Source organism: Melospiza melodia, chromosome 1 (genome assembly GCF_035770615.1).
Source record: "Melospiza melodia melodia isolate bMelMel2 chromosome 1, bMelMel2.pri, whole genome shotgun sequence".
NCBI classification, from domain to species: domain Eukaryota; kingdom Metazoa; phylum Chordata; class Aves; order Passeriformes; family Passerellidae; genus Melospiza; species Melospiza melodia.
The window spans coordinates 794,063-806,700 of NC_086194.1; the positions used below are offsets into that span (position 1 = coordinate 794,063).

The 12,638-nt window shown below is 54.3% G+C and overlaps 1 protein-coding gene across 2 annotated transcripts in view; it reads right to left on the bottom strand.

Annotated features, from left to right (window-relative positions):
- Window positions 1–11,151, bottom strand: part of SMARCC1 (SWI/SNF related, matrix associated, actin dependent regulator of chromatin subfamily c member 1) — a 67,493-nt gene extending 56,342 nt beyond the window's left edge. For both annotated transcript variants that reach the window (XM_063163607.1, XM_063163516.1), the window contains exons 1-3: window positions 10,903–11,151; window positions 5,487–5,606; window positions 3,095–3,180 (exon numbers count right to left, since the gene is read on the bottom strand). In XM_063163607.1, the coding sequence (XP_063019677.1) occupies window positions 3,095–3,180; window positions 5,487–5,606; window positions 10,903–11,124 (428 nt within the window). In that variant the 5' untranslated portion in view covers window positions 11,125–11,151. The remainder of the gene's footprint in view (window positions 1–3,094; window positions 3,181–5,486; window positions 5,607–10,902) is intronic.
- Window positions 11,152–12,638: the final 1,487 nt, after the last annotated feature.

Below are 12,638 nucleotides of genomic sequence, written 5' to 3' on the forward strand. Positions count from 1 at the left end.
CGCACACCCAGGGCAGTGCCAGGTGTGAGACCCAAACCCTGCACACCCAGGGCAGTGGCAGATGTAAAACACAAGCCCTGCACACCCAGGGCAGTGGCAGGTGTGAGACCCAGTTTTGCACACCCAGGGCAGTGCCAGGTGTGAATCCCAAACCCTGCACACCCAGGGCAGTGGCAGGTGTGTAACCCCAAGCCCTGCACACCCAGGGCAGTGGCAGGTGTGTAACCCCAAGCCTTGCACACCCAGGGCAGTGGCAGGTGTGTAACCCCAAGCCCTGCACACCCAGGGCAGTGGCAGGTGTGTAACCCCAAGCCCTGCACACCCAGGGCAGTGGGAGGTGTGAATCCCAAGCCCTGCACACCCAGGGCAGTGGGAGGTGTGAATCCCAAGCCTTGCACACCCAGGGCAGTGGGAGGTGTGAATCCCAAGCCTTGCACACCCAGGGCAGTGCCAGGTGTGAATCCCAAGCCCTGCACACCCAGGGCAGTGCCAGGTGTGAATCCCAAGCCCTACACACCCAGGGCAGTGCCAGGTGTGAATCCCAAACCCTGCACACCCAGGGCAGTGCCAGGTGTGTAACCCCAAGCCTTGCACACCCAGGGCAGTGGGAGGGGTGAGACCCAAACCCTGCACACCCAGGGCAGTGGGAGGTGTGAATCCCAAGCCCTGCACACCCAGGGCAGTGGAGGCTGGCACACCCTCCCCACGAGGCACAGAGGCTGCAGTCACCCCCAGCTCACACCAGCCCTTCCCAGCCAAGGGCAGTTCCCCACAAACACAGCCCTGTCCCAGCACAAATCCCTTTCTCCAGGGCACACAGGCTCAGAGAAGGCTCAGGAAAGCAAAGCTCAGCCCCAAGGCTTTCAGCCCCAAGGCCTGTGACCCCACTAAAGCAAACATGACACCCCACTGGGACCGCCAGGACCTCCAGGGGCTCCTGGGATTTTCAGGAGGGAGGAGCCCAGGCAGGGGGCTCTGTGGGAGCACCCAAGGTGCTGGGCAGCTCCACCAACACTCTGTCAGGGGAATGGTTTCTGTCCTAAAGAAATTACCCTTCACCCTGAGAACATGGCAAACAAATCAAATGTGAGATCCTGGCACATTTATTGGAACCAGCCTTTTAGAGAGGAATTTATGACCTTGTTGTGTGCTTTGAGAAGTTCACCCTGACTTGCAAAAGCATGGCCAGACATCAAGACTGTCAGGTCACTGTTAATAAGGTATTTTACACCTCTAATACAGAGGATTTTGAGTCAAGACTGAGCCCCTTCTCCAGTATTCAGCCATGATTTGTATCCAAAACACCCAGAATGGCTCTGTGGGAGACAAATGCCACATAAACACCCACAGACCTCTTGGTACCTGTGGCACAGAGACACCAGGGCACGAGCAGAACGTTGCCATTTTTAGCTCTACACCTGCACTGTGCATCCATGGAATGCTGCACGCCCCAGCTCCCTGCCTGCTCCAGACAGGCAGAGAAGGACATGGACAATGAGTAACAGCACTGGTTCAGCTGCCCATGAGGACAGAACGGCACTAACTGTTCCTGGGCCCAGCTCAGAGGCTCCCTGGCCAGGCTGGGCCAGGGCTGTATGTCCAGCTCCCAGACATACCTATTGTGGCGAGGAAGGGGACTTCTCCTATAAGACAGATCAGTCACAAACAGGTTAAGCAGGAGCGACAATGCAGACCAAAACAAAAATCAAACCGAGCACAGGGCAGGCAAGCAGCACAGATCACTTGGCAGAGTCAGTGGGGACACATTCCAGGCTCTAGGGCTGAGCTCAGAGTTAAGTGCAGGATTACTGCCCACATGCACACACAGCAGGCACTACCCACCTAATCCTGGGCAGCAGCAAGGCAGGGACAGGGGAGGAGGCAGCTCCAGAGCCCTGCTGGGCTGGCCAGCTGGCTGCAAACCACGTTTGCTTATTGAAAATAAGGGACGTTCATTCCATTCAAATGGTCCTGAAGCTGGAACCATTTCATTCCTGTGTGTTAAGGCAAAGAGGCAGCAGGACACTGCTGACAAACCACACTGCAGAGAGGTGCCTGTCCCAGGTGCTGGTAGGATTGGAATAGGAAAGCCCCTGAGAGTGGGTTATTCCTGATAAATCCACCTCAGACAGAGCAGATATGAATACAAATAATTCCTAAAAACAACCAACCATCCTCAAACAACTTTGTTTTGCCTTTTAAATGGCTTTTGTGTGTAAAAACAACTCAGTCAATTCCAGGAATGCTGCTAGATTGGAAACATCACATCCAAACTATTGAAATTTGTGGACAGGAACAATCTCTGCTTAATTTTTTTAATTGTTTACATTTATTGACTTTTCATTCTCATTTTTTTTGCCCAGTGTTCTCAAAAATAATGATTTCAAGGCCAAAAACAGTGATTTCAATTGGACACTGGGGCTTGGAGCAGCCTGGGACAGTGGAAGGTGTCCCTGCCATGGCAGGGGTGGCACTGGATGATTTTAGGGGCCCTTCCAGCCCAAACCACTCCAGGATTTTATGCTCCCATGCTGCTGTTCCCTTGGGAAGAGGACTGTAACTTAAAAACACCCAGGTTAAACCACTCCTGGGATGTCACAGGGATATTTTCATCCCAGTACCAACAGCTCCAGGGGCAGTTTCTAAGTGCTTACACTCCCCATTTTTGGAGCAATGGAGAGCTGAGCATTTACTAGGATCTGTAGTGCCTCGTGCTTTCCCAGTCATAACTAAACCAAATAATCAATACAGCAACAAAGATTTATGTTTCACAGATGTGAGACTGATCCTGGATCGTTTTCTCAGTCAGACAGCAAGGAAATAAAAAAGGAGCCTCAAACTTGTAATTAACTCCAACTACAGACCCAAAACCTTAAACTTGGCCAACTCCTCTTTAAATTTAGAAGTGTGGGGGTGTCTCTTAAAAAAGCTACCATCAGCAAAACAGGAAAAAGTTCCCTCTTCCCATCTCCACTGCCTTGCCTGCCCCAGTCTCCAGGAAGGATTAAACTTTAGGTAGTTTGCACAAGCAATTCATGTGCTTGGTTTCATGCAAAAGGTGTATAAATAAAATAAAATACAAATAAAAACTTACCAGCCCTGTTCATTCTTATATTTGTAAGCAGCACCAAGAATGTGACATAATGTACCTCCAGCTTTGAAATCCATGAAGCACTTTGCCTGGAACCCAGAAAACAAGTAAAAACAGTGACATTGACTTTTATGCAATTATTTTAAACAAATACAAGGGTTAGTTGAGTTTTAGACATAGAACATATCAAATGAAAAGTTAACTTTCAGATGAAACACTTCTGGAGTTTGAGGTTTTCCTTTCAGAATGTTTCCTGAAGATTAAATGTATTTGGATTAGGCAGAATTCTTTGTGTTTGCAGGAATTTGATGTATCTGAAAGCTCCAAGCAGAGCTGTAAAAATCCAAAGCACTCTTTGAACACCCATTTCATAGCAAATTAAACCTCACATTGTAGCTGTCAGGGAAGCAGCTCTTCATCTGTGTGAGAGCATCAAACCAGATCATGAGGAATCAGCAGCTGAAGTAGAGCTCAGCTATCCCACACTCCATCCATCCATCCATCCATCCATCCATCCATCCATCCATCCATCCATCCATCCGCAGGGAAAGCTGGGTGTCAGGAGCTGCACACCTGCCCTAAAACGCCAAACCCAGCTCATTTCTGCCTATTATTATTATTATTATTATTATTATTATTACTAGTACTGTGCTTCCCAGTAAATATAAAAAACCTGTACAAGGCACAAGGCAGAATGTGGGGAGGTGCTCAAAGGCCAGGCTCTGGTTCCCACCAGGGCTGAATGTTGGGAGTATGACAGACCCCCAAAGAGCAGCAACTGCTGAGGATGCACTGAGGAGCTGAGTCCTGCTGGAAGCAACTGAGATCCACGGGCTGTAAATGAACCTGAGCAAATTTGGCCAGATTAGAGCTTTGAAGCAGTGAGAACAAACACAGGAACAACATCTTTATGATGCCACTGCAATGTTTATGGCCCATTTTTAAGATAAGACAAATTGATTTAAGGCTCAGGAGCACTCCAGTGGTTTATGCACTTGAGGAATGTGGGCAGGTTTATGGTTTGTGCTGCCACATCCAAACAAAGCTCTGCAAAGCTCCCCCTGTCCCTGAAGCTTCCCACCAGCACTGAGGCACCAGGAGAGGTGGTGAGATCCCAATGGCACCTTGGGGTGCTCCTGGGTGCTCTCCAAAGCACCAGGAGAGCCACAAAATCCCAAAATTATTTGGGTTGGAGAGAGCTTAAGGTTCAGCCAGTACCCCCTGTGCTGTGGCAGGGACACCTCCCACTGTCCCAGGGTGCTCCAGTGTCCTGCCTGGCCTGGGGCACTGCCAGGGATCCAGAGGCAACACAGCTGCTCTGGGCACCTGTGCCAGGGCCTGCCCACCCTCAAAGGGAAGCATTCCTTCTAAAATTCACCTGGGAATTGTTCTGGGATTCACCCCACAAGTGAAGGAGTGTGCACACCCCACCCTCATGGAGAGGTTACAGGGGCCCTCACCTGGGCACAGCAGCACAGAACAGAACAAGGACTGTCCTGGCACGTGCACCACAGCCACAGGAGTTCTGCCAAGTTTCCAGGCCAAATTCAGCTTCCATGGGCTCCAACCTCCTCACTGGCTGGAAACGGTCCCAGCTTTGTGCTCCCACCCCAAAGAGCCCCAGAGGCACAGCCCCAGTGCCAGCACACATCTGTGCCAAAGCTGAGCACACCCTGACAGGATCAGGGCACTGTCCTGGCCCAGACCCCCCCAAAGCACCCAGCTGGCACCAGGCTGGCACCCTGCCCTCCTCTGGGGCTCACACTGGCCAGGACAGGATCTAGGTGTGGGCAGGACCCCAGGCTGGCACCCTGCCCTCCTCCCAGCTCTGTGGGGCTCACACTGCCCAGGACAGGAGCCCTGGGTGAGGGTAGGGCTCCAGGCTGCCCTTGGGGAGCAGCATCCCCACAATGCTGATGTTGTTTGGCTCCCTGGATCCCAGGGGACTGGGAGCCACCCCAGGCCAGCAGGACACTGCCTGCTGCTGCTGCAGAACGTGGCAAGGGCACTTCTCAGCCCTGGCAACCTCACACGTCTGGAGTTTAATCACCAAAACACCTCACGGCAGCTTGTTTGCCCTGGAAAGTGCATTTTACTCACTCAGTTTAGGATGCACCAGTCCAGATTTGACTTAAAACTGATGAACTACACTGAGTTTTAGCAGAAATGGAAACGTTCCCACAGCATTCCAGAAATCATTTCAAACATAGAAAGAAGCTGTATTACAGTGCAATTGCGCACTAAGGAGGGGTGTGCTACTCCAGCCCCTGCAGAGGGTGCACAGGAGGAGTTTGGGCTGGGGCAGGGATGTCCCAGTGCCCTGGACACGTCCCCAGAGCCCACACAGAGCTGTGGCAGCAGCGAGAGCCCCAGCAGAACCCAACACAATACTCACAGGAAGCTTTGTGAAGGCAGGATTGGTGACGTGTTTTCCAAAGGCATCTTCCTGGAATTGCAGCAGCTGCACCACCAGCCCAGCCAAGGTTTTATTGGTAGGAGCATCTGCCTGAACGTACTGCAAGACAAGAAACACAGTTTGTGGGGACAGGAATGCAGAGCTGGAGCATTTTGGGATCCCTGGGAAGGGCTGCAGGGGGGTTGCACAGGAGGAGCACCCAGCAGAACCATTTTCCAGCTTGAGGCTGAGCATCCAGCACTCACCTGAGGCTGAGCTCCCAGCTGGCTCCAGACAAGGATTAACCACTCAGCCCCTAATAAAGGACCAGGCTCGTGCTGCCCCCACACACACAGAGCCTCCTGCTCTAATCAACTCCCAGTTAATCCTCAGAGCAGCCCTTGGTATAAATAGGATGTCCTGCACAGAGGGAAAAGCTGAGCCACACAAAGGCACTTGTCATGTTTTGGGATAGCCTGAGCAGCTCCCAAGGTTCAATAAAATTACATCTACATTGTGAATGTAAAATCACAGCATGAAGCATTAAACCCCTCCCATAGTGCTGAGTTTTTGTCACCCCTGATATTCAGTATTCACTCACTGGATGTCACCTCCTTGCTGTGCCAGGTGACAGCCAAGAGGAGAACAAACATCACTTTTCCAGGTAGAACATGGAGCAATTTGAGCTGCCCCAGCCTCTCAGCTGGGTAACTCTCAGCTTTTCCTCTTCTCTCAAATCAGATTCTGCTAAAACCCCTTAAAAAATGAGTTTGAGACCCAGACCCTCAAAGTTTTAAAGCTGTGGTGCCAAACACCAGTCAAACCTCACTGAGCTTTGCAAAGCATCAGCTGCAAAGCCAAAGGCACCACAAAGCCACAGAGCGAATGGAAACAATTACAATGTCAGTGTCTGACCACCCTGAGATGTGAATTCCCCCAGCACTTTCTCAGGAGCAGGCACATAGCTGAGAAATTAAATCTTCCCAGCTCAAAGGACACAAATTCCCCCGAGGCTCCCCAGTGTCCTGTCCTGGTATAAATCCCGAACCAGAAACACGAGCCTGGAAAGGACTGAAGGCTAACATTTCAAAGCTGCATTTCAACTTGCCCTCTTCCCTCCCCCAGGAACTCATGTTTTAATTACATCAAAATCACAGAATATCCTGAGTTGGAAGGGATCCACAGAGATCGCTGAGTCCAGCCCCGGGCTCTGCACAGGACTTTGGACAAGGGGGAACGGCTTCCCATTGCCAGGGGGCAGGGCTGGGTGGGATCTTGGGAAGGAATTCCTGCCTGGCAGGGTGGGCAGGCCCTGGAATAGAATGCCCAGAGCAGCTGGGGCTGCCCCTGCATCCCTGGCAGTGCCCAGGCCAGGCTGGACAGGGCTGGAGCAGCCAGGGACAGTGGGAGGTGTCCCTGCATGGCAGGGGTGGCACTGGGTGGGCTTTAAGGTCCCCTCCAACCCAAACCAGTCTGTGATTCTAAGAACCTCCTTCAAAAAAAAACAAATCCAGAAGAAGTGGCATCCCTGTACTGACTTAATATATATATTTTTTCAGATATTTTCCTTCAGAAGGAAAATTACATGAGAATGCACGTTGCACAGCCTATTCTTAGACAGGTGAACTTTTCCAGGCAGTCATTCCTTTTCCTGCAGCTCCCATTTTTACCTCTTGCAGGAGGCACTGACAGCTGGAAGCAATAAAGGAAGACAACACCTTCTCATCCTTCCTTGCACTGCCACTATCCTGCAGATCCTTTTAATGAGGAGCCCATTACCTTGCCTGAGGTTCCCTGAACAATAAGGGGGAAAACCCTTCAAAAAGAAGCCCAAGACTCCCCTCCATCATTTCTGCATCCTAATGAGCAGCACAAATGGGTTTTTAAGCAGTAAAACACAGCAGACAATTTCCCAATCAGTTCACAGGGGTTTGAGGGACCACAGAGGCATCAAGTCTAACACATCTCCAGGTTCTCCCCTCATGTCCACAAAAAATGATCCTGCAGCAAATAAAGGTTTCTAAGCAGTGAATTCCATAGGACAGAATGATGCCCTGTTCCATAAGAGGATTTTGCTCTCCTGCTGAATTGCCAAGCCCCATGGACACAGCAGAGTTTTCCAACCTTTCCACAATAATTAGAAACACAAAGCCACCCCCTATCTTTAAGCAGAAAATGTGTGCTCAGGAAGCAGAGTGTGAGCAGCAGCAGAGGGAATCTCTGCAGCCAGAGCTGCACTGCAGCTGCCCTGGGAGCATTTGTCACCGGTGGGGGACACATCCAGGCTGGCTTTGATGTGGGCACTGACCTCAAACACCCCTTCAGCTCTGCTGTGCACACACCTTCCCCACACAAAGGGCACTGCAGCCACACAGGAGCCACGGGAAACCCACACTGAAAGGCTTTGGTCTGGTCAAACAAACCCCTGCTCCCCTCCAAAGGGGAGACAGAGACAGACCCCTGCTCCCTTCCAAAGGGGAGACAAACCCCTGCTCCTTCCCAAAGGGGAGACAGAGACAAACCCCTGCTCCCCTCCAAAGGGGAGACAGAGACAGACCCCTGCTCCCCTCCAAAGGGGAGAACACAGCAGAGCTGCACACAGACCTCCCTGGATCCAACCCCAGGGACACAGCCAGGGCAGCCCTGGGGACAGCAGGGACACAGCCACTGCCAGGGCAGCCCTGGGGACAGCAGGTGGTGCCAGCCTGGCATGCTGATGGCACAACTGTCCCCACATGAGGTATGTGGCTTACTGAGAAAGGAACTGCCTAAACAATGCACAATGTTATAGGTAAATGTGCATTAATATAACAAAAAGAGAACTGCCCAGTTTACCTCTGAAGTGTGAATTTCCAAGTAACTATGGTGACATCAAGGTGCCCATTACAGTCTGCCCAAATTGCTCTGAGGGACAGGGCACAGGGAATGGCTTCCACTGCCAGAGGGCAGGGATGGATGGGAGATTGGGAATTGGGAATTGTTCCTGTGAGGGTGGGAAGCCCTGGCACAGGTGCCCAGAGCAGCTGTGGCTGCCCCTGGATGCCTGGATGTGTCACGGACAGGGCTGGGAGCAGCCTGGGACAGTGGGAGGTGTCCCTGCCATAGCAGGGGTGGAATGGGATGGGCTTTGAGGTCCCTTCCCACCTGCACCATTCCGGGATCCTGTGAGTTTGTTCTGTTACAGTCTGTCAGGAGCCCCAGGACCCCAAACCCATTCCCAGCTCCCAGGGAAGCAAGGCTCCAACATCCCCACTGCACCCACACTGCTTGGGAAGGAGCTGGGCACCTCCTGCATCCCCTGATGCTCAGGAACAACACAAACCAACTTTCAGACATCACACACACAAACTGGGAGCAGGAGGGAGCCTGGAATAAATCAGCTCAGCACAATATCAATAGTTACATTTTCGGTCATTGTGCTTGGTGCCTCTCAGTGAGTTTTTCAAGGTGCAGTGTGAGTCTTCCACACTACTACTGAAACCTCTTTTGCTCTTAGTTGTACATTGGAGACACACAGAGCTCCCCAACATCTGCTGTTTTCTAGAGGCACAGAGAGCTCTCCACCAGCTGTTGTACTCGGGAGACACAGAAAACTCTTCAATACTAAAGTCTTGTCTAATCTAGGGACAAAATGAGCAGCTCTGTAAATGCAGTGCCCCAACTCTCCCTGTCCTTCAGGACCTCTGGATCCCAGCTGAGCTCAGTGCTGCTCCGGGATTCTCTCCAGCTGGTCCCCAGTGTCCCTGGAGCTGGACACACCAACTGCTGCTGACAGCTTCCCCACTGAGATGCACCAACATCTATTTTTAAGAGCATATACTGGACAAAGGCCAGTTAAAATCACCATGCACCTCTCTGGAAGGAGCCACGCACCCACAGCAGGATGAGAACAGAACAAGATGAACCAGAGTCCATTTACAGCACATCCAAAAGGCAACCAGCCTTCCCTCTGCAGTGTCAAGGCTCTATCTCTAAGCATTGTTATCAACTTTCTTGTTTCCTCAAACCAAAATCACTTTTCATTTTTTAAAAGGATTGTCACAGCAAACATTCCAAAACTCACTTGCCCTACAGAGTCTCCTTAGCCCAACTCTAATTACCTTCCAGACCCACAAGAAATAAATATCTATTTTGGCAACAATTTCTAACATAGTAAGATAATTTCTATAATATAATAATAACATTTCCATAATATAATAGTTTCTATAATATAACATAATTTCTATAATATAATAATAGTAATAGTAATAATAGCAATAATTTTATAAGCAATTTGAAAGGAGGGGTTTTTTCTCCCTTGGCTCCCATTGCTGCACCACACTCCCCTGCCCAGCCTGGCAGGGTTCAGAGCCACACAAACAGTTTCTGTGCTCAGCAGGGCACCTGGGCCCGGCTCAGAGCAGCGATTTCCCGGAATCCCGGGAAAGGGAAAACCACAGCTCCTGCAGGGCGTGGGACAGCCCCGCAAGCGGAACGAGCCAAACTGCACGGATATTCTGTTCCATCGCCCTGTCAACACAAAGAGCCCGAGCTGCTGCTTCAGAGCGCTCCCCACGCCCCGATCCGAGCTGGAAGGACTGGAAAAACAAAAACACAGCCGAGCCCCAGCTGCCTTCACCCCGCAGCGCCCGGCTCAGATTGCCGGGTCAGATTGCCGGTCTCAGATCCTCCGCCACACAAAGGGCCCGGCCAACAGCCGGTGCTGCTCCGCGGGTGACGGACACCGGGCCGGCCCCGGAACCGGGGGCACGCGGAGATTGTGCAGCTGGGGCCGTGCGGCATCCCCGGTACCGCTCCGGGCCCAGCAAAGCTCCTCCAGCTCCGCTGCAGCGCCGGCCGGAGCCGCTGCAAAGTTACACCGGGGCATTCCTCACCGTACCGAAATGAAGTTATAAAATCAGCACATGGGAAAAAACCAAAACACATAAAGAAAGCGAGGCAGCCGAGGGGAGCGAAGCGTGCGGGGAGGAAGAGGAGCCCAAGGGCAGCAGCGGCGCTGCCGCGGGCGAGCTCGGGGCAACACGCGGGGCCGAACGGGGGCCTGAACGCGGCTCCGGGGGATTTTCCTCCTTGTCCTCCCTTTCCCAGCGCTCCCGACACCGCCGGGCCGCGGCTGGAGCGAAACCCAGCGGGGCCGGGACCTGCCCGCATAGGAAAGTCCCTGCCCGGGGCGGGCGGGCACCGGCCGGGCCCCCGCGGGCAGCGGGAACGTCCCGGGGCCACCGGGGCTGCCCCAAACGCGGCCGCGGGCACGGAGGGAGCGGAAACGTGCCCGGGGCTGCCCCCGGCCCGGCCCGGCCCCGCGCCCGCCGCAGCGACGAGGCCGCGGGTCACAAAGAGCGGCGGAAACCTCCGGCCCCCCCGTCCCGTCCCGTCCCCCGCCCGCCCGGTGCCCTGCGCCCCCGCCGGGCCGCACCTTCTTGTAGTGCTTCCCCAGCCACACGCGGACCGAGTCGAGCTGGGACACGGTGTCGGGGCTCTCCCAGAACTTGCCGGCGGGGCCGCCGTCCTTGCGGCGCGCCGCGGCCAGCGCGGGGCCGGGCCCGCCCGCCGGAGCCGCCGCGGGGCCGCTCCCGGGGCCTCCGCCCGCCGCCAGCGCCGCCGCCGCCATTGTCCCCGCGCGCCCCGCGCCGCGCATGCGCCGCGCCCCGGCCCGCGCCCCGCCCACCCCGGGAGCGCGCCCGGGACCGGAACGGGAACGCGAGCGGGAACGAGCTCGGGGCTCGGAACGTGAACGTGCACGCGATCGCGAGTGTGCTCGGGGATGAGAACAGGAACACGAACGGGAACGTGAACGTGCTTGTGGATGTGATCGGGAAGGCCAGCGGGAACGCGCACGCCGCTCATGTGAAGCCCCGCCCCTGCCCCGGGGCGTCCTCGCCCGAGGCGCTCCCGCTGAGGGACCCCGGTGGCTCCGGACCGCGAACGCACCGTCCGTGCCCTCGGGATCGCCCGGGATCGCTCCGGGTCCTGAACGCGCCGTCCGTGTTCCAAACACACCGTCCGTGTCCTCCGCACCCCGAACACACCGTCCGCGCCCTCGGTACCGCCCGGGAGTGCTCCGAACACACCGTCCGTGCCCTCCGTACCGGCAAGGGAGCGCTCCGGACCCCGAACACACCGTCCGTGCTCTCGGTGCCGCCCAGGACTGCTCCCGCCCCCGCCGCTCAGAGCCCAGTGCAATTTGGGAATAAATTGGGTGCTGCCATAATTACCTGCAGGTGTCTGCACCGGGTCCTCACCGCTGGGTGCCTTTACCTTTCCGTAATCACACCTACACCCACGGAATGGGTCATTAGGAAGCAATTTCCCCCAAATTTCCCGTATAGAAACCACTTAGGTTTGAGTCTCTACTAATGTTTTATTTGTGAGTTGAACATAACAGAGAAATTTTTTAAAAAGTGTATATAATTAAAAAATACAACACATTTCAGTTCAAACATTATCAAATAGAGTGTCAAAAGTCTGTTATTAAAATCACAATCCCCGGTATGAAACCACCCCTTGCATTACTGTAGTTTGTAAATGTTCCCTTGTCCCTGAACACTCCAAACAGAAATAAACACCTGCAGGAAAGGAAAGCTCTGGAGATACAGGGAATAACAAACCCACCAAACATCCAGAAATCTGAACTCCAGAATTTCAGAGCTGCAACTCTGAAAAGGCAGAAAAGTGAGTCCGGCCAAGAATTCCAGAAGGGTTGGGGTTGGGAGAGCCATAAAATCTCATCCCATTCCCCCCTTGCCACGGCAGGGACACCTCCCACTGCCCCGGGGTGCTCCCAGCAACAACGTCCAGCCTGGCCTGGGACACTCCCAGGGATCCAGGGGTAGCCATAGCTGCTCTGGGCAGCTCCCCGGTCGGGATCGGGGTCGGGCCTAGCCGGGTCCCAGGATCGACACCGGGAGCAGGATCGGGATCAGGGCTCGGATAAGGATCAGGGCCGGAACCCGAACGGTCCCACGGCGGGGCCGAGGCTACAGCGCCCCCACAGGCCGCGCCCCGCTTTGGCTCTGTCGTTGCCATGGGGACAGGCCCCGCCCAGCGCCCACGCCAGGCTTCGCTCTGTGGCGCCGCTGGCCGGAGGGAAGGCGGGGGCAGCCTCACTTCCGGGGAAGGGCCGGAAGTGAAGCGCGCGCCGCGCCGGAAGCG